At 38.0% G+C, this 26,632-nt stretch overlaps 1 protein-coding gene across 1 annotated transcript; it reads right to left on the bottom strand.

Annotated features, from left to right (window-relative positions):
• Positions 1-11,973: 11,973 nt before the first annotated feature.
• LOC117257561 (myosin heavy chain, fast skeletal muscle) lies at positions 11,974-26,232 on the bottom strand. The gene is made up of 40 exons (XM_078168767.1): positions 24,979-26,232; positions 24,173-24,385; positions 23,127-23,270; positions 22,883-23,039; positions 22,740-22,767; positions 22,413-22,524; positions 21,565-21,657; positions 21,417-21,480; positions 21,235-21,333; positions 21,037-21,140; positions 20,790-20,928; positions 20,572-20,690; positions 20,303-20,452; positions 20,033-20,203; positions 19,638-19,944; positions 19,452-19,534; positions 19,207-19,294; positions 18,939-19,056; positions 18,734-18,857; positions 18,490-18,626; positions 18,121-18,376; positions 17,780-18,022; positions 17,519-17,695; positions 16,606-16,751; positions 16,408-16,498; positions 15,936-16,325; positions 15,731-15,857; positions 15,329-15,447; positions 15,038-15,234; positions 14,781-14,964; positions 14,530-14,695; positions 14,275-14,399; positions 13,805-14,113; positions 13,510-13,713; positions 13,295-13,420; positions 12,966-13,136; positions 12,778-12,882; positions 12,593-12,688; positions 12,271-12,402; positions 11,974-12,103 (listed from the first exon to the last, which is right to left on the bottom strand). The coding sequence occupies exons 2-40, from the start codon at positions 24,371-24,373 to the stop codon at positions 12,083-12,085; spliced, it is 5,823 nt and encodes a 1,940-aa protein (XP_078024893.1). The 5' UTR covers positions 24,374-24,385; positions 24,979-26,232; the 3' UTR covers positions 11,974-12,082.
• Positions 26,233-26,632: the final 400 nt, after the last annotated feature.

Here is a 26,632-nt window from a genome sequence, read left to right as displayed (position 1 = left end):
GCCAAGAGGAGATGCAGTAGTCCAGTTTTCTCACAGACCACTTGAATTACAGTATGCTCAAAGTTTATTATTGGATTTTTGCCCAGTGACACCCAAATGAAACTGCCTATCCCAGCTTTAATTGACTGTCAAAATAGTTGCTAATTAATTTTCTCTTGATTGACAAATCAGTTAATTGACTAAATATTTCAGCTGTAACACATATTTAAGACTTACAGGTCCCCCTTTCCCCCTGTAAGCAGACAGATGTGAAAACTTGAAACACGTGTCTTTCTGCAAAGTGAAGCTGAAACATCCAAATTAAGTAACAATTAGCAAAACACATTGTCGAATTAAAGTGAGGTAGACTGACAGTGTTTGAGTCTTTGAAGTGTGTCACTGCCTTATTTTTGAGGAGTTATGCATGATACAATCCTGAAACATTTTCCCACAGTGATTCATCAGCCCCTGATGTCTTTTTGTGTTTTTGATCATTTGATCTGATCTTAAAGAGTTAATGGGAGATATTTTTAAAAATCTTTTTTGACAAAATATTTGTAAAATGCTGTTTCTCTCTGTCTGCCTGGTGTTCCACCCTGCAGTGCCTTGTTGCACTCGTTTTGGATGGCAGGAACATTTGGCTCTTAGATGTGTGGACGCTCGTCCTGCAGGGCCTTGCGAAAGACACACTTGAATTTCAAGGGTTGCAATGGTTCAGCTCTAAATGGACTTCTCGGTCAGGGAACAAAAAAAAAAAAAACAGATGCTCCTCATGAACTTACAGAGCATTTTCAAGGAGCACAGTTGTGAAAGAGCACAACAGAAGCAGCTGGCCTCCCTTCCTGCCTTCTCGTGGACAAGATGTTTGTTAAAGTGTCGAGAACGAACCCTGCTGCCCTTCTGCTACGTGTCATTTATCTCTACACTGTGGTTCAGCCTCGAATCAAAGCACAGACACTGTCCATTTTCATAGATTTACTTGGTTCCATCTGCACACTGTATATTCTATATTTGAAGCCTGTCGGAAACGTACTTCTCCATTAGGACTGACTGAAACGAGTGAATGTTTATGTACAGTAATACCTACTGTTGTGCATCTCTGCTGTACCCGAGCATGGTGGGAACCTGGAGAAGCAGATTAAAGCTCAACACTGTTTGAAGACCTCAGCAGAAACACTGCTTTAAAACAAAAGAACAAAAAAAAAAGTGTTAACTCTGTGACCTGCAGTATTAACTTTAGGTCGTATTGCATTATTCAAGCAACACTGTTGTACATTGAGGGACTTTTTGTGGAACTCTTTATAGCCGACAATATATTACTACTGTTGAGGTCAGTGTTGTAGTTTCGTTTTGAATTACCGGTATTTATTTGCATGATATTTTGAACAATTTACAGATTTGTGTACATACTCTGATGGATATTTTACATTCCTGTCCACATCCGGCTCTCCAGTACTGTGGGGAGAAGTGAAGGTGCCCTCTGTGGATATTTTAGGTGATGTGGAGGCCTCAGAGCTCTTTGCTGTGGGTAACCGAATGAAGCTGAAAGTTTGACTTCAGTGAAGCCTACAATAACTGTCAGTGTTTGCAATTTAAGTCTTTTGCAGCAAGTGAAAGCACAGAGATGTTTAGAGTTATGAGCAACATACTGCCTGATTAAACTTTTGTCATTTATTTAGGAAAAAAGTGACACAAAACCGCTGGAGATGATTTATGCATTTAAAGGCTGTATAACAAATAAATAAGGCAGTGGCATGTGTGGGGACACCCCTTTATTAATTAACTTTGTTTATGGAATAGATTTAAGCGTTGCTAATTTAATTTATTTATGTATTATTTTATTTGTTTATTTATTTGGGTATTGTGAATTATATTTGTATTGAGCAGGAAGGAATCGAATGTGATTGAAGCTTGCCTGGGCACACTAAGCAGTTTACAAGAAAATTGCAAAACAGACAAAAAATATAAATATACTGTACGTCCATGTCCTTTTATTTACTGAGAATCAAAACATAAGAATGTTAATGTGTTTTGCTGTAACTTTGCTTTTCATTTTGCTGACGTTGTCGTTTACTCGGGACAGTTTCCTCTCTTTGTGCCAGTCTCCAATGCCACCTCATTTTTGTACAGACGATGTGAAGCAGTCAGCAGAAGATGAAGGCTAACTTTGTAAAGATTTTGTCAGTCACATTACAAAAATGGATATTTAAATGTTTATATCTTTGGTGATTAAATGCTGTTGATATTTTTCACTTCAGCTCTGATTCATTATTGTTATTTGATGATCTGTTATTTTCTAGAACATAGTTTCTCAAAGTGCGGCCATAGTAAAAATGAAAGAAAGTCAAAGTATAGTATGTCATGAAAAAAAACATTGGAAAAAAACATGGTATAGTATGCCATGAAAAATGTGAAAAAAAAAATGTCATAGTATATTATGTTATTAAAATGTCATTAAAAAGTGACAGTATAGTGTACCATAAAAATATATTTTAAAGTCATAGTATAGTGTGTCATAAACATGTCATTAAAAAGCCATAGTATAGTATCATTTAAAAATAGAAAACAAAGTCATCATACAGTATGTCATAAAAAATGTGAAAAAAAGTCAAAGTATAGAAAGTCATAAAAAATGTGAAAAAAGTCTTCGTATAATATGTCATCAAAATATATAAAGTCATAGTATAGTATGTCATCAAAATATAAAAAAGTCATACTGTGGTATGTCATTCAAAATATAAAGAATTCTCAGTTTAGTATGTCGGTCAAAATGTCATAAAAAACAGTCATACTGAAGTTCAAAATGTTACAAATAAGCCATAGTATAGCATGTGGTTCAAAATTGTAGAAAAACGTCATAGTACAGCATGTGGTTCAATATTTTATAAAAACATCATAGTATAGCATGTCGTTCAAATTGTCATAAAAACAGTCATAGTATAGTATGTCATCCAAAATCATGAAAAAAAGTCATGTCGTCCAAAATCATGAAAAAAAGTCATAGTATAGCATGTCGTCCAAAATCATGGAAAAAAAGTCATAGTATAGTATGTCGTCCCAAATCATGAAAAAAAGTCATAGGATAGCATGTCGTTCAAAATCATGAAAAAAGTCATACTATAGTATGTCATTCAAAATGTCATAAAAAAGTCATAGTATAGCATGTCGTCCAAAATCATGGAAAAAAAGTCATAGTATAGCATGTCGTCCAAAATCATGGAAAAAAAGTCATAGTATGTCGTCCCAAATCATGAAAAAAAGTCATAGTATAGCATGTCGTTCAAAATCATTAAAAAAGTCATACTATAGTATGTCATTCAAAATGTCATAAAAAAGTCATAGTATAGCATGTCGTCCAAAATGATGAAAAAAAGTCATGTCGTCCAAAATCGTGAAAAAAAGTCATAGTATAGCATGCCGTCCAAAATCGTGAAAAAAAGTCATAGTATAGCATGTCGTCCATAATCAATAATTGTATAGTATGTCATTCAAAACCATGAAAAAAGTCGTAGTATAGTGTGTCATCCCAAATCATGAAAAAAAGTCATAGTATAGTGTGTCATCCAAAATCATGAAAAAAAAGTCATTGTATAGTATGTCATCCAATATCATGAAAAAAAGTCATTGTATAGTATGTCGTCCAATATCATGAAAAAAAGTCATAGTATAGTATGTCGTCCATAATCATGAAAAACAGTCATAGTATAGTATGTTGTCCAAAATCATGAAAAAAAGTCACAGTATAGCATGTCGTCCATAATCATGAAAAAAAGTCATAGTATAGCATGTCGTCCAAAATCATGAAAAAAAAGTCATAGTATAGCATGTTGTCCCAAATCATGAAAAAAAGTCATAGTATAGCATGTCGTCCAAAATCATGAAAAAAGTCATAGTAAGGCATGTCGTCCCAAATCATGAAAAAAAGTCATAGTACAGCATGTCGTCCAAAATCACGAAAAACAGTCATAGTATAGCATGTTGTCCATAATCATGAAAAACAGTCATAGTATAATATGTCGTCTAAAATCATGAAAAAAAGTCATTGTATAGTATGTCATTCAAAACCATGAAAAAAAGTCATAGTATAGTGTGTCGTCCCAAATCATGAAAAAAAGTCATAGTATAGTGTGTCGTCCAAAATCATGAAAAAAACGTCATTGTATAGTATGTCGTCCAATATCATGAAAAAAAAGTCATTGTATAGTATGTCGTCCAATATCATGAAAAAAAGTCATAGTATAGCATGTCATCCAAAATCATGAAAAAAGTCACAGTATAGCATGTTGTCCAAAATCATGAAAAAAAAGTCACAGTATAGCATGTCGTCCAAAATCATGAAAAACAGTCACAGTACAGTATGTCGTCCAAAATCATGAAAAAAAGTCATAGTCTAGCATGTCGTCCAAAATCATGAAAAAAAGTCATTGTATAGTATGTCGTTCAAAACCATGAAAAAAGGTCATAGTATAGTGTGTCATCCAAAATCATGAAAAAAAGTCATAGTATAGTGTGTCGTCCAAAATCATGAAAAAAAAGTCATTGTATAGCATGTCATCCAATATCATGAAAAAAAGTCATAGAATAGTGTGTCGTTCAAAACCATGAAAAAAAGTCATAGTATAGTGTGTCGTCCAATATCATGAAAAAAAGTCACAGTATAGTATGTCGTCCATAATCATGAAAAAAGTCATAGTAAGGCATGTCGTCCCAAATCATGAAAAAAAGTCATAGTAAAGCATGTCGTCCCAAATCATGAAAAACAGTCATAGTATAATATGTCGTCCAAAATCATGAAAAAAAGTCATAGTATAGCATGTCATCCATAATCATGAAAAACAGTCATAGTATAATATGTCGTCCAAAATCATGAAAAAAAGTCATTGTATAGTATGTCGTTCAAAACCATGAAAAAAAGTCATAGTATAGTGTGTCGTCCAAAATCATGAAAAAAGTCACGGTATAGCATGTCGTCCATAATCATGAAAAACAGTCATAGTATAATATGTCGTCCAAAATCATGAAAAAAAGTCATTGTATAGTATGTCGTTCAAAACCATGAAAAAAAGTCATAGTATAGTATGTCGTCCAAAATCATGAAAAAAGTCACAGTATAGCATGTCGTCCAAAATCATGAAAAAAAGTCATAGTATAATATGTCGTCTAAAATCATGAAAAACAGTCACAGTATAGTATGTCGTCCAAAATCATGAAAAAAAGTCATAGTATAGCATGTCGTCCAAAATCATGAAAAAAGTCATAGTATAGCATGTCGTTCAAATTCATGAAAAAAAGTCATAGTATAGCATGTCGTCCAAAATCATAGAAAAAAGTCATAGTATAGCATGTCGTCCAAAATCATGAAAAAAGTCATAGTATAGCATGTCGTCCAAAATCATGAAAAAAGTCATAGTACAGCATGTCATCCAAAATCATGAAAAACAGTCACAGTATAGTATGTCATCCAAAATCATGAAAAAAAGTCATAGTATAGCATGTCGTCCAAAATCATAGAAAAAAGTCATAGTATAGGGTGTCGTCCAAAATCATGAAAAAAGTCACAGTATAGCATGTCGTCCATAATCATGAAAAAAAGTCATAGTAAGGCATGTCGTCCCACATCATGAAAAAAAGTCATAGTACAGCATGTCGTCCATAATCATGAAAAACAGTCATAGTATAGCATGTTGTCCCAAATCACGAAAAACAGTCATAGCATAGTATGTCGTCCAAAATCATGAAAAAAGTCATAGTACAGCATGTCATCCAAAATCATGAAAAACAGTCACAGTATAGTATGTCATCCAAAATCATGAAAAAAAGTCATAGTATAGCATGTCGTCCAAAATCATAGAAAAAAGTCATAGTATAGGGTGTCGTCCAAAATCATGAAAAAAGTCACAGTATAGCATGTCGTCCATAATCATGAAAAAAAGTCATAGTAAGGCATGTCGTCCCACATCATGAAAAAAAGTCATAGTACAGCATGTCGTCCATAATCATGAAAAACAGTCATAGTATAGCATGTTGTCCCAAATCACGAAAAACAGTCATAGCATAGTATGTCGTCCAAAATCATGAAAAAAAGTCATAGTATAGCATGTCGTCCATAATCATGAAAAACAGTCATAGTATAATATGTCGTCCAAAATCATGAAAAAAAGTCACAGTATAGTATGTCGTCCAAAATCATGAAAAAAAGTCACAGTATAGTGTGTCGTCCAAAATCATGAAAAAAAGTCATAGTATCGTATGTCATTCAAAACCATGAAAAAAAGTCATAGTATAGTGTGACGTCCAAAATCATGAAAAAAAGTCATAGTATAGTGTGTCGTCCAAAATCATGAAAAAAAGTCACAGTATAGTATGTCGTCCAAAATCATGAAAAAAAGTCACAGTATATTATGTCGTCCAAAATCATGAAAAAAAGTCACAGTATATAGTGTGTCGTCCAAAATCATGAAAAAAAGTCATAGTATAGTATGTCGTTCAAAGTCATGAAAAAAAGTCATAGTATAGTGTGTCCAAAATCATGAAAAAAAGTCATAGTATAGTATGTCATTCATAAATGTTTTTTTTTTAAAAGTCATAGTATAGTGTGTCCAAAATTATGAAAAAAGTCATAGTATAGCATGTCATTCATAAATGTTTTTTTTTTTTAAAAGTCATAGTATAATATGTAAAAAAAAAAGTGAAAAAAGTCATAGTATAGCATGTCGTTCAAAAAATAACTCATGTTATAGTATGCAATTCATAAATGTTTTTTTTTTAAAGTCATAGTATAATATGTAAAAAAAGTGAAAAAAAAGTTGTCATAGTGTACTATGTCATAATTTCTTTTTAAAGAATCATAGTATAGAATGTCATAAGAAATAAAAAAATACATATATATGTCAAAACAATCTTTAAAAAAGTCATTTTATATTATGCTCTAAAAATGTGAAAAAAAGTCATGGTATAGTATGTCATAATTTTATGATAAAAAGTCATAGAAAATGTCAGAAAACATTGAAAAAAAAAGTCACAGTCCAGTTTGTTATCAAATGTCAATGTTTGCCTGGGTCCAGGCCATTGAATCCACCCACTTCACTGAGTTTGAGTTGATAATGCTGTCTGATATCAGGCATTAAAAAAGTCATGGTTTAGTATGTCATAAAAATGTTATTAAAAAAGTCATAGTATCTTACACAGTTTCTCAAAGTGCAGCCCTCAGAAACACTTTGTGTGGTGTCCCATGAACATGACATGAAATACATGCATAAGGCTTTATTTTAATCATCTAAAGCCCATTTCAGTACTGTCATTTGCAATAGCTTACATCGAATAGTAACAAACTCAGCAGTTTATGTGGACGTCAGATGGAAAAGATATTTTGTTTAATGTGTGCACTTTTCCAGTGCAGCTGGCTCCCTAAATTGGCACTCGGTAATCAATTAATTTGATACTCCAATTGTTTTAATATTTAAAACCAGCCAGTCAGATGTTTGTGGCTCAGTAGCAGAAAGATCAAGGGGGGACCATTGCCCTCTGGAGTCCTACGCCACAAGACAGACAAGTGAGAGGAGTTGTCCTGGCTTTAGACTGTGTGCAGTAAACTGAACTGTATGACTCTGGTATATCCCAGTGAGCAGCCCTTCCATTATCCAATGCAGAGAGACTGTGTCTCTGAGTCAGCTGTCAAGGATTAAAACAAGAGTTTTGGGTGGCTTGGTGAGGACTAGAAAAGAAATCCAAGATTTGAGCAGCTTGTATGTTCATCATGTGCATGTCCTCATAATGTCAGTCAGTAAGCTGATGTTAAGCTGAGGCCTTCAGGGGAAAGACGATAGGTCACTGGCTACATCCACGGACACAAAAAGCTCTGTATGGGAGTTCTGGGATGTTTTGGCTCCTCTGATTCAATAAACCAACAGTCCTGCATGCCAGCTGCTCTCAGTGGTATTGTTTGGATTAGTGATACCTTCTATCCAACAGGCATAGTGCCTCGCTACAGTATGTGGCCTCAGAATACACCGTCTGATTTAGCTATGATATCAGACCATCAGTGTTTGGCAAAGCACTTTGAATCTTATTGTCATTTTAATGCATCATCATATGAGGTACAACCAGCAGACCTCAGAGGCTCAGCTCTCACAAGCTGAACATCACAGGCGCTGAATGGACGAGGCTTTCAGGAGAGACGAGGCCTGCTGCAGAACATCACTTACCTCTGGGTAAAACGTTTTTTATTTCAATTTATCATAGACGAGATCTGTCGTAGCATCAGATGTGTCCAAAACTTTTGTCTTTATTTTAGTGTATAGTGAAGTAGCTTATAAATATAATTGTTTCTGCATTATGCATGAGAAAAGAAGTTTCTTTTTATGATTGTGAAACGATATTCAGAAGGTTGAGTTGAAAAAGTATAATCAATTCTACACTTGAAACATTTTGCTAAAAATAATGAAGGCAATAGCTTTGAACATTTAATTATTATTATTATTATTATTGTTATTATTATTTTAAGGAATTATTTATGATAAGGTGCCTGATATTCACTGATGTAAAATGGGCCAAAGGTGTACCCTAGAAGCAGGTTTCTTTTTTGTGAATTTGGTGCAAGTCTAACATGGATAGAGTATGTATGCATAGCACACACTGCCCTGTGTGTGCACTGAAAGTGACCTCTGACAATAATAGAGTGGTATAAAGTGTCTGATGCCGCAGATTCAGGAGCAAACAGGTGCAGTAAGATTAGTGTTGGGAGAAAGGCAGCTGGTTATGAATGGCTCCCCAAAGAGGAAGCACACAGATGGTCTCTTCACGCCCAAAAGATCTGTGGAACTTGTTTTCCTCACAGGAGGAGCAGAGATGCAACAACTGAAAAACTCCTTACTCACGAATTAGACATACTGTATGTTTGTCTTTAAAATGATGCATCTGATGACTCCAGTGATATTAATGCCATCTGATTATGTTGTTAAAGTGTGTGTGGAGTTTTATTTGCTTCACAGGCAGAGCTGCCCAGAGGTAAAGGTGTGAGACACCATGTACAGGTATGTGACAGTCATGTTTATTTAAAGTAATAATCTCAAAAAGATTTTCATTTAAATAATGTCTGTTAAATCACTATCTGAGGTGAAGGTGATTGAGCCGCTGACCCACAGATGAAGGTCCCTGCATTTGCAGTCCTACAGACTGTCTGTGGTGACATTCCCTGGAAAAATCACGAGGAGTGCACAGTCGTTAATAATCCGCCCTAACACACACCGGAAAATACTGTACATACATGCACACACCACATACATGCCGTCTATGTTGTGCCAACCCTTTCATCTCGCCAGCTGCAAGCTCATAAATCCAGTTGATATAAATCACCAGCCTGGGTTCAATTGTCTGCCAACAAACAAACTGCAGTTACAGATAATGGCCACGGGTGGCGACAAAGAGAAAAAAAACCTGAGATGTTTGAGCGTTTAACTTTAAAATTTAATACCATAAAAACATTTGTGATAAAGATGAAAATGAGAATATTAGTCCCAACTTTAAGCAGTAGTTATCCATCAGCTTAAATTGGTTGGTGTGAGAGGTGAGAGCACACTTCAATATAATATAGTTTGCCATTTTGGGAAAATCAAATCTTTATTGACAATAGAAATCACGTACAAACAAAGAAGTCAGGGAATTCTTTCAATGAAAACATTAGGCAAGGAGCACAAATAAATGGCTTTTGCTACACTCTTTTTTTTTAAGTTAAAAATGGTCGTAATGTACTGTTTGGTTTCATTTAAAATACTAAATAAAGATTTAGAATGGATACATTTGGATTTATGAATATGATATGTTGCTAAAATTACATCAACTTGATTATATATCATCCTTTAAGATTTTTACTGTTTGTTTTTTTAAATACCAAACAGTACATTTTCCCAGTACAGAGAAAATTTAGGGTCAGTGTTATCTGCAATATACTGGGACACATCTTTCCAAAATTGCTTAGTGTAGGGACATTGACAGAACAGATGCAGCATTGTTTCTGAATACATTTCACTAAATGATGAGTTAACACAAATGTCTTTCTTAAACCTAAGAAGATAATGACTTGCAAGATAATATCTATGTGTGATTTTGAAGCAAACTTCCCTTAATTTATTTATAAGGAGATATTTGTATGGAAGATTTCCAGTAGTTTTCCAAATAAAGTTTTCAACGAATCTAGAACAACAGGGTAGAGCAGCAGGATTACTAACACAATCTTTTTGAAATAATAAAAATATTTTACAGTCATTATTTCTTAAGGTAGATGTTAGAGAGATTTTAGCCACTTTAGTTATCTTAGAGTCAAGTGTTGGTAAACAAACTGGTCTTTCTGCCCCTTTTAGTAGAATAATTTCCAGAAGGAATAGCATCCATATCAGTGGCAAACTCATCTGTGCTACAGTAATACTAAAAGTAAAAAAGGAATTCAGAGTAGCTCAACAACAGCCCATGAACATTATTTTATTTTTATCAGTTTTTACAGAATAATATTTATTTTAAAGATTTATTTTTGAACATAATATGCCTATTATTCCGAATGAAACATTTATGGGGGAAGAAATTAGTTTGTAAATCAAAGACCACACCAAACCCAATTTTTTGTGGAAGATAAATTTAAAAAAAATGTAGGAAAAGTTTCTCTATAATTGCATTAAAGACCAAATTTAAGACATCTAATTTTAGAGAAAATAAATCTGGTATAAAGATCCAAATGAAAGTAGTGTTGTTTATAAACTGCTTTATCCAGTTAATCTTAGAGGTATTTCTAAGAGTCCAGCACAGTGATGTTATTCACAATAAGGAAGTAATATGCGCTGTAGAGTCTGGGGTCTCCACTGGTTGCCTGGCAACCTCATGGCACTTGTCTCCATGGAGTTAACGTCCTGCGCCCGGCCAAGACACTGTCACGTACCAACCGATATAACCCTCATAAAACCACGGTGTATTATTTTTAAACCTCGGTTTTTATAAATTCAATATGTGTTAATTAGTGAGCTTCAGTGCTGGTGGTCGGTGGATTTTGTTACGTTGGATAGAGGCGAGGTAAGCTAGCAGTTTCCCCCTGCTTCCGAGTCAGCTTCCAGCTCAGCTAAGCTAACGGCTGCTAGCAAAGGTTACAGATAGAGTATTTCTCAGAATGCTAAGCTATGACATTAAGGCTTCTTTCCCTGCAGGTATTATCTTTTATGATTAATATGAGTAATATTTAATTACACAACTGTATTTAAATGACTTCTGTTTATGCTTTGTTTTTTTTGCTCTACAGTAACTTATGTCAGGTTGGTAAAGACTGTCAAATATGCTTTAATTGCTCCCTTATGAATGCTTAGACCAGTGGTTCCCAACTGGTGGGTTGCGGTTCAAAAGTGGGTTTCTGAATGGACCACAAGTGAAATCTGTCATGTTTGTAAAAAACACTCTTTATTTTTAGATACAGTGAATTTCCAGCACAGAGCTTTTATACTGCATGTATGTCCTGCTGTAGAGTGACAGCAAACTAGCTGAACTACATGACTAAACCCAAGTAGGACAGTGACTATATAAAACTGTGTGGACCTTGAAGCAATGACTAAGGAGAAATCTGGACCCCATGGCTGGACCAGTTGGGAACCACTGGCTGAGATACAATGGCATCAATGCTGTTTGTCCCACATTAACAAAACTTCCTTTAAATAAATAAAATGATAAAAATTAAATAAAAAATAAGAACGTGCTTTTCGTCAAAACATATATACTGATGGCAGATCGTGTTTAATGGAGTTTGATTTGTGGATTCAGATCCCAAGACATCCAAACTCAATACCATAATGACACAATATACTTGTCTAAGGTTTGTTTTACTACAACAGACTATGACTGCTTCTACAAATAATAGTAATTCTTTTACTACAAGTGTAGTGTATCCAGAGACACCAACCTGCTCTTTTTGTGTGGTGGTACATATGTTTGTGTAGTGCAAAAAAAGGTATGAAGACGGCACACTGGCAACAGAATTTATTTAATATAGATCTACAATATTTAGTGAGAGCATTTGAATGAAAAAGCATATTTTATGATTCTCATTCGTGCCTCTCAAAAATTTTGCAGCTTACTCTTCACCGTCCTTTGCCTGAAATGGACAGAAAATGGAAGAAGAAATAATGAGTGGCATTTAGCTTATGAGAGTAAAAAATTTGCAGGACTGATACAGACAAATGACAGTAAATACTTTTATAAAAATATATCCATCAAACAACATTAGCTCATGAAACCAATTAGTTTTTATGAATTACTTACTTTTCCAACTTCACGACTCTTAGCCCTCAGCTTGTTGACCTGAGACTCAGCAATGTCAGCGCGCTCCTGGGCTTCTTCCATCTCATGCTGCACCTTCCTGTACCTGGACAGGTGAGTGTTGGCCTGCTCCTCCTGTGAGTATATTCAACACCCAAGTCAACTTCCATCAATACTGAGGACGAAGATATCTACTGATTCTGGTTATAATGTCAGACATTTAACAGACACAAAAGAAGAGTGTGGTTGTATTTTTCTGTCTCTAGGTCTGAGTGTACTGCATACAACTTTATTGAGACAATATAGTAAAAATGTTCTGACTCACCGCCTCCTCAGCCTGCCTCTTGTAGGCCTTCACTTTCAGCTGCAGCTTGTCCACCAGATCCTGAAGTCTGGCGACATTCTTCTTGTCCTCCTCTGTCTGCAGTTAACACAAATTCATGATTAGAATATATTAATTTGCACCTTTATCACCGAGTGTACCAGTCGATAAGAACACAAATTGCCTACCTGATAGGTGAGCTCCTTCACTCTTCTCTCGTATTTACGAACACCTTTGATGGCATCTGCTCCTCGTCTCTGCTCACTTTCAACTTCTGTCTCAAGCTCGCGCACCTGAGATATGAACGATACATGCTGTTACTTGGAGGGAAAGACTTTAATATTGAATCAAACGTTGAGATCAAATTGGTCTTTACCCTTTGCTCCAGTTTCTGGAGCTGCTTCTTGCCACCCTTCATGGCCAGATTCTCAGCTTCATCAAGGCGGTGCTGCAGGTCCTTCACCGTCACCTCCAGGTTCTTCTTCATCCTCTCCAAATGAGCGCTGGTGTCCTGCTCCTTCTTCAGCTCCTCTGCCATCATGGCTGCCTGAAATGTTAAATACAGTTTTATTTGGTGTGAGCCTGTTGCAGTCTACTGTTAGAGAACCATACAAGGTGAAGTAGCCTGAAGTATAATGTTATCCATTGACATAATAGCGCTATACTATGTTTTCAGTGACATATAAATGCGTAAGGATGACTCACATCAGTGATGGCCTTCTTGGCCTTTTCTTCAGCATTTCTTGCTTCCTGAACAGCATCTTCCACTTCACCTTGGACCTGGACAAGGTCAGACTCCATCTTCTTCTTGGTGTTGATGAGGCTGGTATTCTATTATTGAAGAAGGAAACATGAAGTTCAATGCACTAATCTATAGAAGTACAAAGTAAAATTCTTGTTTTCTCAGCCTTAGAGCATACCTGAGAGTGCAGCAGTCCCACACGCTCACTGGCATCAATCAGCTCCTGTTCAGCCACTTTGCGGCTTCTCTCCGTCTGCTCCAGTGCAGCTCTCAGCTCCTCGATCTCAGCCAGCATCAGGTTGTTCCTGCGCTCCACCATGGCAACCTGCTCCTTCATGTCTTCCTGGCCTCTGAGAGCTTCATCAAGGTGCAGTTGTGCATCCTAAATTGTAAAACATTGATAGACATATCAGCAAACACTTTCAGCTTGTTTTTGAAGCAAGATACTGCCACAAATCCTTCAGCAGATATACCTTCAGCTGTCCCTGCACAAATCTCAGTTGTTTCTGGGCTTCAGCTGCCTGGCGGTTGGCATGGCTCAGCTGAATCTCCATCTCATTGAGGTCTCCCTCCATCTTCTTCTTGATTCTCAAGGCATCATTCCTGCTCCTGACCTCAGAATCCAAATTGCTTTGCATGGACTCAATCACTCTCTGGCTATTCCTCTTGATCTGCTCAATCTCCTCGTCCTTCTCTGCAAGTTTTCTGTCAATTTCACTCTTGACTTGGGTGAGCTCCAGCTGAACACGCATGATCTTGGATTCCTCATGTTCCAGAGTAGCCTGTGAATGAGTGTGTCATTATAAACTAGAGCACAGAACAGTTCATTTAAAATGCATAAACTGAAGCTCAGTAAGGTTGAAGAACAATAGCACTGAGGTGTCTAAAACCTTTACACAATGTGTCTCATGCAGGTGCGCTCTAAAGCTCTGCTAATATTTACCTCTGCTTCTTCTAAAGCAGTCTGGATCTCTGTCTTCTCACTTTCCACAGTCTTCTTTCCCTTCTCCAGCTCATGAATCGTCTTACCAGTCTCACCAATTTGTTCAGTCAAGTCTGAGATCTCCTCTGTTGGAGCAGATTTATACATATTAGAATATAAAGCAATATAAAAAAAACAAAGTAAAAGAGAAACTTTAGATAAATTGACTTGGTGTGTGCATATATATTTTGGGAAAAGCAGAATGAACTATGTTACGTTGCAGGTTCTTGTTCTCCCTCTTCATTGTCTCCAGTTGGTCCAGAGCTTCTTCATATGAATTTTTAAGCTTGAATATCTCAGTGCTCAATGAGCGGCTCTCCTTCTGAGCTCCCTCCAGCTCTGCCTGGCTCTCTTCATACTTCTGCTTCCACTCTGCAAGAACCTGAAAGTACAAGAAACAACTGAGTTTCTTTTTGTCATCTCATGTTATCCAGTCAATAGTGCATGTTTATACAAAAATATCTGACCTTATCAAAGTTCCTTTGTTTCTTGTCGAGGTTAGCAGCCAGAGCATTAGCTCTCTCCACATCAATCATCAGGTCCTCCACTTCACCCTGCAGTCTTTGTTTGGTCTTTTCCAGAGAGGCACATTTTGCATTCACAGCCTCGATGGATTCCTCTGCATCCTGAAGACGCTGGGCAAGCTTTTTCCTGCAAAAAGATTTATGATGATTAACTAAATTAAGGCATGTGAAAACTGTGTAATTTTAGGACTGGTATTTACTTGGCCTCCTCCAGCTCCTCAGTGCGCTGAATGGCATCAGTCTCGTATTTGGTTCTCCACTGAGCCACCTCGCTGTTAGCCTTGGACATGCCACGTTGCAGCTCACATTTGGCCTCCTGCTCCTCCTCATACTGCTCTCTGAGCAGGTCGCAGTCATGACGAGCTGACTGAACAGCGTGAGCCAGGGCGTTCTTGGCCTATGGACAAAACGAGCACCTGATTAATATTTGATACCAATTGTCTGGTGGCCTTTTGCTTTGTAATTATCCTGCTGATTTGACGGACTGTTACCTTGACTTCCTCCTCTATGTGCCTCTTCAGTTCCTCAATCTGCTGAGTGTAAGCCTGCTTGCCTCTTGTCAGTTGAGAAATTAGAGCTTCTTTCTCCTCCATCTGACGTGTAAATTCACCTAATCAAAGATATAACGTACATCAGAACAAAATTGCAACAGCTTATGTAGCAATGTATACAGTGTTTTCCTCCTCAGCCATAATGTTGAACAGAGGGAGATTTTGCAGCTAGTAACATGCTGATGTGTGTATGTATTAACAAGATGTTAAATTTAGGTAGAAGAGAGCAAAGGTGGAATAGGGTTGTTAAAAATAGGGGAGAAACAATAGGAGGTAAAGTTTGAATTAAGTACATTCAAGACAAGTTAGACTTAGTTTGCAGAAAAAACATAATATTCATACCATTTTCAGTTTGAAGCCGTGCTTTTTGTGCACTGAAATCATTTAGCTGACGAACATTTTCATCATTCTTGGATTTGAGCTCACTCAGTTGATCCTCTAATGTCCTGCATAACTTCTCAAGGTTTGCCTGGCAAAAGGAAACATGTATTAGTAATGAAAATATTACCCTTTTTTTGTTCCCTGTAAAAAACTTTAGCTCTCTCACCTTTGATTTGGCAACAGACTCCATATTGCTGCTGAGGTCATCGATCTCCATCCTGTATTCACTTTTCTCTTTCTCCAGCTTCTGTTTGACTCTCTGGAGGTTATCAATCTGTTCTCCCAGCTCTGCCACGCTGTCAGCTTGCTTCTTGCGGAGAGCTGCAGCGGTGGCCTCATGCTGCAGGGTGGACTCTTCGAGATCACGTCGCAGCTTCTGAAACTCGGCCTCACGCTTCTTGTTCATCTCTATCTGAGCAGCTGTCGCTCCGCCAGCTTCTTCGAGCCTCTCGCTGATCTCCTCAAGTTCCCTGGAGAGATCAGACCTCTGCTTCTCCACCTTGGCCCGAGCAGCTCGCTCAGCCTCAATCTCTTCCTCCAGCTCCTCAATACGAGCCTGAAACACAAAAGGTATAACTAAAGATCCCTCAAGATATTTGGATGTTCTTAATACCTTCAACTAATACTTCCAATCGTACCTGCAGTTCCTTTATCTTTTTCTGGAGCTGGATTCCAAGAGACTGCTCATCCTCGATCTTACTCAGGAGCTGGGTTACCTCAAAGTCCTTCCTGCAGGGGACAGAATAAATTGGCATATTAAAGTTATGTGTAAGCAGTGCCTCTCATGGAATCATTTTTTGCAAGTCGCTAGACGAATGGCGTTTGTTTATTCTTACTTCTTAAGTTTCTCATCAGCCTGTTGCTTGTCATTCTCCAGATCCATTATGGATTCCTGGGCCAGTTTCAAATCTCCTTCAAGCTTTCTTTTAGCTCGCTCAAGATCCATGCGGAGCTTCTTTTCTTGCTCCAGAGAACCTTCAAGCTGTCAATGTAACAGATGTTTAAAGTTATAATTCTTAAAGGTTCTGTACGTAACTTTCAGAAATGCTTGCTATTAGTGACACTGGTGACCCTTAAGACAAATGTAGTCAGCATCCTCTTGCTGGTGTACCTGAGCATCGGCCAATATCCATTAACAGTGGCATAAACAAAACTGAACGTGATGGACCGGCATAATGTTGATAGAATGCTGGAAAAAGAATTAAAGTCGTATTAAGAATAATGTTGCAATTTGGATCATTGGCTCCATGATACTAACTACCTTGCCGGTCGTAAATTACTTTGTCAGCTGATGTTCTGAAGCAACCAACGGCAGATCCATGCTGTGTAACACTGGGTAGGTTACAGCTAGCTGGCTAACCTTAGCTTAGGTTTAGGGGTGGGCGATACCAAAAAATTTGGTTTTGATACGATACCAAGTAATACAGGGCTAGAATCGCCGATAGTGATACAGATACTTTTTATTGTTAAAAGTGGCAATTTTCTTGTGTAGGGGAAAGCAGTGTGCCATGATCAGCGTCAGTCCCCAGCAGAGAATGGGACGGCTGGGAGGTCAGCTTACCGTTATTGTATTAAGTTAGCACTAACCCTGATTATCAAAATGTGTCTACTAAGCAAGACAACGGTCAATTTGTCAGTGCTGTTACCACAGTTGTCATCTAATTGATTAGGACTGACATCATTAGAATACCAAGAATTTTGCTGTTTTATAAGTGAATTAACATTTGCTTTTAAATGTAGAATACTTACATCGTCAACTTGCTGCTCCAGTTTGGTCTTGGACTTCGTCAGAGAGTTGACTTTGTCTTCCTCTGCCTGCAGATCATCAAGGGTCTGCTGATGGGCCTCTTGGAGGGCTTTCTTCTCTTTGGTCAACTTGGCAATGGTCTCATCTTGAGATGTCATTTCCTCTGTAAGGTTTTTGACCTATAAAAGTTGACATGAATTTTAATTACTGACACATTTTTCATCTACAGGAGAAAAAATTTATTTGAAAAGCCTTCTTGTGACCTTGTTCTCAGTGGCATGTTTCTCCTTTTCCACTTTGGCCAGGGTGAGCTCCAAGTCATCAATGTCTTTCTTCAGCTCAGAGCACTCATCCTCCAGCTTCCTCTTCTTTGCAGTCAACTCAGCATTCATTTCCTCCTCATCCTCCAGTCTCTCGGATGTCTCTTTGAGTTTGGCCTCGAGCTGGATTTTTGCTTTGATTAGCCCCTCACACCTTTCCTCTGCATCACTGAGGTTTTCAGCTTCCTTAAAGTCAACGCAAACAGGTATTTGTCATTGCCAAATCAGTCATTTGATGTAGAATATTTATTTTACATACACATGAAGTGGAAAATCCAGCTTACAGACTGCACTTGCAACAACAGGTCATTCTTCTCCTGCAGCAGAGACACCATCTTCTCCTCCAGTTCCTTCTTCTTAGCCGAAACCTTTGCAAGTTCCTCTTTGGTCTTTCCAAAGTCCTCTTTCATTTGTGCCATCTCTTTTTCAGTCTCTGCGCTCTTCAGCAGGGGCTTAATCTTGAAATACAGCTTCATCCATGGCCAAGTTTTGACATTCATGAATGAGCGGACGTTGTACTGGATGGTGTAAATGGCCTCTCTGACAGCATCACAGAAAAAATTAGTTTGAGTTAGAAAATGTTGAAAAGTGCCAGACTTTAAAAACATGCGTTTAAAAATTTAGACAACATCAGTAACAGACCGACATAGTACCTGCGCTCCATCATCTTGACAAACTCTTTCCTCATTTGGAAACCTCTGCAGAGAGACTGAGTCATTGTGACCAGCTCAGCCAGTTTCTCATCTCTCATCTCCTCCAGAACTCCCAGCAGACCGGCTTTGAAGAACACCTGAGAGCCAGTAATTAATTTATTTTTAAATAATGATTTTTGATGAAAGTTAATTTACACCTCTTTGTAAAAAGCCTGGGAAGCCAGGGAAACAATTATTACTCTACCTTAGTGTGGCCAAACTTGTACTGAGTATGGTCTACATCGATGGATCCCAGCAGTTTCTCTGAGGCTTTCTTGTTGTCAATGAATTGGCCCTCTGGGATGACACTAGCATTCAGTACTTTGTATCTAAAAGCAAGGATTTCATTTGGTTAGACACATTCGTTCTAAGATGCTTTTCAATGGGTGTCAAGATTATATTTCTGCTACCTCTGCTTGAAGTCACCGTAGAGGATTCTGCTGGGGAAACCCTTCCTGCAGATCCTGATACCTTCCAGCACACCGTTACACCTCAGCTGGTGGATGACCAGGAAGTTCTCCATGAGACCTATAATATATTATTTATTATTTGTAATTAGTATCTGTACTAGAAATGGTCAGATCCCATGATACATTCTTTGACTTGCTTTATGTCTCCAACATCCATATCTTTATTAAATTTATGAGTTAAATCAACGCTGAAAAAAAGGGCACATACCTGGTGTCTTTGACTCATTGGGAATCAGGCAGCGCACAAAATGGGGATGTGTGCTCCTCAAATTTGTCATCAGCTTGCCCAAATTCTCCTGAAGAATTAAAATGACATTGCATTGGCAAAAGGCACTCTATTACTACAGCTGCCTGCTGATGTATGATATGATGTGCAAAGAAACTATAAACTTGAACTTGATTTATTGCCTTTTAATTAGTGCAATGGAGTACAAAGTTTGATTTTAGTCTTACCCTAAACAATGCAGACACAGTCTGGAAGGAACCACCCTTCTTCTTGCCGCCTTTCTTTCCACCACCACCACCACCGCCTTCAGCTGTCAGCGTGACAATTACATTAAAATGGTTAAATTCAACAGAAGTCACACATTTTCATTTTTTAATGTATCTAATAATGTAGGGATGAGCAACAGCATGTACCATCTGCTGAGGCATGTGATGCATACAGGAAGGCCAACAGTTTGGTTGAAGACTTCTGGTAGAGCTGAACAACTGAGTCGTTCAGGGGGTCTTTGTTTTTGTCGAGCCAGCCCGTGATGTTGTAGTCAACAGTGCCGGCATAGTGCACCAGAGAAAAGTGAGCCTCAGTTTTGCCTTTGGCAGGTTTTGGCTTCTCAAAAGCTTTGGTTTTTCCAAGATGCTGGTCATACAGTTTGTTCTTGAAGGTCATGTCTGTTGCCTTGGGGAACATGCACTCCTCTTCAAGAATGGAGAAGATGCCCATTGGCTGTCATGAGGAAATGATTATTTAAAACAAAAGCTTTCAAGGCATGGGATAGTTTTATGTGTCTGTAAATAAACAATATGGTGCGCACCTTCTCAATCAGCTCAATACAGGCAGCCAAGTCCATACCAAAATCAATGAACTCCCATTCAATTCCCTCTTTCTTGTACTCCTCTTGCTCCAGGACAAACATGTGGTGGTTGAAAAACTGTTGCAGTTTTTCATTGGTGAAGTTGATGCACAGCTGCTCCAAGCTGTTGAACTTGATTTGTAACAAGTCAAAGTTACTTCCTCAACCACAAAATCATCATCATCATTATCATTATCATTATCAAAAACAAAACAGTGTCACAAAACTCACATCAAAGATTTCAAACCCAGCAATATCCAGGACACCGATGAAATAGCTTCTTGCCTGCTTGGTATCCAACATCTCATTAATTCTGACGACCATCCACAAGAACATTTTCTCATAGACAGACTTGCAGAGGGCCATGACAGCGTTGTTTACCTGATTTTTACAGATGCAACAATGATAAAATTAATGAGGCTGTTACACAAATGAACAACGAAATGATTCAGAGTTCTTAGGGGTTAAACAGGGTGTAGGACTGTATGTGAACACTTTACCTGAGGCACAGTCTGGCCCTTAGTCACAAACTCATTTCCGACTTTCACCCTGGGGTAGCACAATGCTTTCAGTAAGTCGGCTGAGTTTAGGCCCATGAGGTATGAGATTTTATCGGCGACTGAAAAGAAGAGGTAACCAAGAGATAAGATGTCATTTAAATAGATTACAAAAGATTCCAAATCATAACTTTTCACTGGTTGTCAAAAGTGTGACATACCCTCAGTGCCGTCAGGCTCAGCCTGCTCTTCACGCTGCTTCTGCTTGAACTTCAGCGCTCCGTGATGCATCACAGCTCCAGTCAGCTTGTAAATGCTTGCCTTCTCTTCTCCAGTGAAGCCCAGGATGTCAATGGCAGTCTGTGAAGATTCAAAGAAAAGTCATGAGTTCTGCTCTCAGGAAAAACATTAACACATTTCTGAATGCAAATTTTGTTTTTGAGGGTGGGGATTTGATTATTTTCTCACATCAGTAGCAATGAACTCCTCAACGTCATCGATACTCTTGACAGTGATTTCACCCTGACTGATCATGGGATAGTCATATGGATTGGTGGTGATCAGGAGAGCCTCTGAAGAAAGAAAGCTCTCGTGGTTAATGCTTGTAAACAAATATACATCAAAGAGCAGGTAATGATTGGCCTTTAAAAATCAAAAATGTCTCACCTATCAGCTCAGGCTTGTGACCTGTCATGAGCTGATAGAAGATGTGGTAGCTCCTCTCAGCAGACAGCTGGAACGTCACACGAGACTTCTCCAGCAGATCTGTCAGACACACAGTTAGGCACCATTCAGTTCTGTAGAATGAGCTGAACAAAAACAAACTGTTTTATGATTTCTAGTCTTACATGTTTCAATGTCTGCTGAGGCCAGCTTCCCAGTCGTTCCAAAATGGATTCTGATGAATTTACCCTATTTAAAAGTGGACCTTGCATTAGAGTTATAAATTTTGCATTGAGATTTTGTTTCATAAGACTCAGATTAACAAGAACTTACAAAGCGGGATGAGTTGTCATTCCTCACAGTTTTGGCGTTACCATAAGCCTCCAGCAGAGGGTTGGCTGCAATGATTTGATCCTCCAGCGACCCCTTTATTCAGGAAACAAGTCAGGGAAAAAACTAAAATTAATGCTTCATACCAGCTGGTCCAATATTATTCAGCACCAAACATTAACATGCATATTGACTGATCGGATCACAAGTGGGCAGCTCTTGATACAGGTGTGAGTGCACTCAAAGCCTCTCCAATGCATTTACTGAGCAGATAAGTGACAGTAAAAATACAAAGCATTTTTGACTCATCAAAGCGATGGTGCTGTACCAGTTGCTGCCTGGCTTACAATATGTCACTCAGCGTTCCTATTGGCAGTGTGAATGCAAACAAAAAAGTAGCCCTTGAAGGTCTGTAGTTTTCGGTGGAGCTTCCCAGTGGGCAGTTCCTCTCACTAAGTCCCCAGAACTGTTGAAGGACTACCTATTCAGCTGACACACTTGCTTATCTGACTCTCCAACAAACAGGCCAACTTTTTGTTGCTGCCGTTACACAGATCTGACACAGCAAATTTGAGGGAGCATTTTCCGAACCATGCACCACCCATTTAACAGTCAGTTCAACGTCTGCCTGGTTAGCACGAGCTAACACAGCAGCTATTTAACAGACCCTACAAACTCACACAAACAATACAAAAATGGCTCAACTCTGTCGTTAAAACTTTTGATAACGTTAAATGAAAGTGAAAGCCGATCACGAGTGGTTACTCAAGATGTATGTGGAGACGCATTCTAATGCCAGGTGTGAACAGACACTTGACAGTTTAATCCTAAGAACAGATGTGTTCATTTACCTGCATTTTTCCAGCTACTGGCTCAGCTTTCTTTCCTCCAGCCACTGCGATTGTCGCAAAGTACTGGATGACACGTTTGGTATTGACAGTTTTTCCTGCACCAGATTCTCCACTTTGAGCATGAAAACAGATCAGTCATATTGGTTTATGTGAACCAAACAAACATTGAAAGAAACTCTAGTTCAGAATTGACTGTCCAGTCAATATTACTGTATGTTGTTTATGTTCAGAAATACAGTGTACTGAGAATTTTCTCTGACATGCAGCTACACTGATTTCAGAATACCAGTGTGTTAGGTAAATAATAAATAAAGTTAGCAAACTTACGTGATAAGGATAGACTGATTTTCACGGTCTGTAAAACAAAAATCATTTTCAAATTATTTACATGATCTGTTTACATTATTTATTCATATTATTTATGATTTTCAATTGAAGACATGCAACATTTAGGCACAATTCTCACACACCAGTGAGCATGAACTGGTAGGCATTATCAGAGATGGAGAAGATGTGGGGTGGAGCCTCAACCCTCTTTTTGCCTCTGTATCCTGCTACAACTATTGAGTCATACACTGGGAGCCACTTGTAGGGGTTCACAGTGACGCAGAACAGCCCTGAGTAAGTCTGTGGAGACAGAAAGGAGTTTTACTGACAGACGTCCTCCTGTAGTCATTGTTTTTTCTACTGATGTAATGATCGAGTCAGACTCACGTAGATCATCCATGCTGCATAACGCTCTTTGAGGTTATACAGCACAGAGGGTTCACTGAGGTGGGTCATCATGGCCATGTCCTCAATCTTATCGTACTTTGGAGGGTTCATGGGGAAGACTTCAGTGTCCTTCACAGTGATGGTCTGTTACAGGGACAGAAACAACACAGACTTCAGCTCTGACAGTCGACTGGTGATGAGAACAAGCTGGTCAGTATTTATTATTATTTCTATTACAGCCAGTGTTCACACTTTATAAAACTATTAAAAAGAAAAGATCAGTTTAATCTTTTTACCGTTTGTCTTTAGGATTTATTGCAAAGAAATTATAGTGCTAAACATGTTTTGTACAAAAAGGTTTGAAAAAAGCACATCAAGACAGTAAATGCTGGACAGTAGACATAAAGACGAGTCCGCACACTATTTCATATTCTCATCAATGTTTTTCTTTTGTTTTTCCCCAATTATGTTTTGAGCGTCATGCTTATTATCGGACAAATACAATACAGAACCATGCCTTCAAATACCTTCTAGTTCAGGTCACCTGACAGGTCACGTGTACTTGGTGGTAATTAAAATAACATTCATGGGAACATTAACAAGTGTGCGGACTCTACCCTTACATTAAAACATATTTTGTTACATCACAAGTCATCACTTTATGCAATGTTATGAGGTCTGGGCAATATGGAAAAAGAACAAATATCATCAATATATTTTGACCAAACACCTTGATGATATCGTAGGGGTGACTATTGGTGCTTTCACAAAAATGTGGATATTATGACTAAGTGAGTAAAAGCAAATAACAGAGCAGTGTGGTAAAGCCAGTAAATTACATCACTTTATTGTAACACAGACTTTAAAACCAGGAAAAGACAACACTTAAGATATTACAATTCCCAAAATCTAAGACAATATCTATTCTCATATCACAACATTGAGATATAGATTTACTACCCAGCCTTAACTGGTATGTCAACAAATGAGGAGCACACAGTCCGTCACACTTACGTATTTTAACATTCTTCTGTCATCATGCTCACCTTTCCACACAGAGTCTCCACGGTAGCTTTGCCGCCTTCTCTATTTATGAGTTTCCCCTTGAGGTACATCTCTGCAGGCTCGGCCACAAAGTACGACGTCTTGGCATCAAAGGGAGTGTTCTGAGCTTCAAGTCTCTCTTTTTCTGGCTTCCGGAGGTATATGGCCGCCGCGCCAAAACACTCCATTTCCGCGTCCCCCATGGTGACGATTTACTGCAAGTGAGTAAAAACAGGGCAGCAGTTGTTTATTTCAGTGATTTATTTCATGACTCCAGATGTCAGAAAGCAACCTTCACTGGGAACCAAAGAGTTTCAGGATGGCCAACTGGAATTTTGGGCTTGTGTATTTCAAGCATCTCATTCATGATGCCAACTGGCTTTTTTTTTTTTTTTTTTTCTGTTAATGTGAAGAACAACACTGAACACTCAAATGGAAAACAGAGAAAAATGAACCAATGGTTTAATTTGATTAGTGTTTTCATGCAAAATAAAAAACTTTAACACAAACCCAGATTTACAGTTTGTGAGAGAGTGACATCACTGAATTATTCAATAACTTTATGTTGTCTTTGTTGATGCAATGACTCCTTACACAATCCACTACATCACGTTAAAAGGACACATTGTCATAAAAGGTAACAGCAATAACACTAAGCAAAAACGCCTTATTCCTATTCAGTGATGTGGACATCATAAATGGAGTCTGATGCACAAAATTAGCTATGTTAATTGACTTGTTACCTATTTCACACAAGGTTATGATTTAGTGAACATACATTCATCTGAGAAATAAATAAAGAAATTACCTTCTTCCCTCCCCTCAGATGAAAAGATTATCGATGGTCTGATGAGGGTTCTGAAGAAAGACACAAATAGATTTCAGTAATAAATGTAATTAAAATGTATTAAAAAATGAACTTACTGTACATTGAAGTCCTGGCACAAACACAATAGTAATATATTGACTTTGTGGTGTCTGGCTGTAAGTGGCCATGCCCTGCATTGTTCATTAAGCTGCTGGTGTTCCTCATGCTAATAAAAGACTGGAACTCACTCACCTTGACTGGTGTGTGTCAGTCCTTGGGGGCGTCCAGCCTCCCTTCTTATATAGAGAGATCGGCATTCACTCAACACAAATGACTTGCTTTATTTGGTCATGTATTTTAATGGTCTCTGCTTGAGTATCCTTTTGACTCTTATGTGATCTCCGGCGTCTTTTGTCGCTGAGCAGCAAAGACAGTTAATCACAGATGTGTCACTTGTACTTTCAGAGTCGCTGGTTTACAGAGGTAAGTTTAAGAAAAATAAGAATTTATATGAGGAATAAATACAAAGTGTGTGTGCAGTATAAATGGCAAAAGCTCATTAGTGGTGTCATCACTAGATTAACTTGGCTTTATCAGCACAAACAAACATGAACAGAGTGATGTGATGTTTTTTCACTCATGACAATCACTATCATTTGTTTTAAAGAGAAGCCACAATGTCCTCGGGGGACTACACGATGTGGTTACAGGGGGCTCATAAAACATTTTTCTCATTGTAAACTTTAACTGGAAGAGAAAAGGTGCCACACAATAGACAGAGTTAAACTAGACACTGAATTTTAAAGCGTATAAATAGATCAAGACTCTTACAATGCAGCATTTTTTAACCTTGTGTAAATATTGTTCTGGCAGGCGTATCGGTTACTGAAGTTCAGACATTGTTTTGGTCTTTACGATAATCTTCTTAATGCACCTTGGCACTGCAGAGGATCCGACTTTAGCCGTGGAGAAGCTCTCATATGTCACTGGTATTCTGTTGCAGCAGGCTTGCAAGTCTTTCCTGTGACAAAGGAGTAGAATTGGGCCTAACAGTTGCTAATCTAAGAACCTGTGAAAATGATGATACCTCATGATCGCAGAAACACTCGCTGAGCTCTGCCTTTTACGAAATCCCGAACTTAATTAGATTTGTTCTGTAGGGAGGAAGGACAATACTCATATTTATAGCGCTTTAATTTCCTCTGTTGTTTAATTAATGGAGGTCCAGGAGATATTTATATATCTGGTAAAACGCGACAATGTGTGTTGATGTGTGTCGTGTCAAACACATGTTGAAGGCATTTGCTTTGAAGTTCCCTTAATACAATGGTACATCACAAGCACTTTGTCATGCCGATGTCACCTCATCTTCTAAAAACAGCAAATAAAAACATCATTATTTTACAATATTCACATAAAGAAGATTGGATTTGTATGTGTTGTGTTTCTGCCAGCACATTATTACAACATGAAAGACTCATAAAGAGAGGTCACCAGTTTGAATGTTAAAGCCTGCCAACGTGTCTAATTATCTCATTATAACAAGTGACGGTGGAGATCTTGGAGCAGAGCCGATGTTTGAGTTGATGTGACGAGATAACAAATGCCACAACATCTCTGCATCACACTCTCTGAATTAGACATGCATGGCATG

The sequence above is a fragment of the Epinephelus lanceolatus genome, chromosome 1 (genome assembly GCF_041903045.1).
Source record: "Epinephelus lanceolatus isolate andai-2023 chromosome 1, ASM4190304v1, whole genome shotgun sequence".
Lineage (NCBI taxonomy): Eukaryota > Metazoa > Chordata > Actinopteri > Perciformes > Serranidae > Epinephelus > Epinephelus lanceolatus.
This window is presented reverse-complemented; position numbering and strand designations above follow the sequence as displayed.

What these genes read in the sequence shown, in the direction of transcription:
- LOC117257561 (XM_078168767.1), bottom strand. Translation starts at nt 24,373, where the DNA reads ATGGGGGACGCGGAAATGGAGTGTTTTGGCGCGGCGGCCATATACCTC. An exon ending in ATGACAACTCATCCCGCTTT is followed by an intron (nt 21,481 to 21,564) that starts GTAAGTTCTTGT and finishes ACTTTTAAATAG; the next exon opens with GGTAAATTCATCAGAATCCA. An exon ending in TCCAGAAACTGGAGCAAAGG is followed by an intron (nt 12,883 to 12,965) that starts GTAAAGACCAAT and finishes TTCATATCTCAG; the next exon opens with GTGCGCGAGCTTGAGACAGA.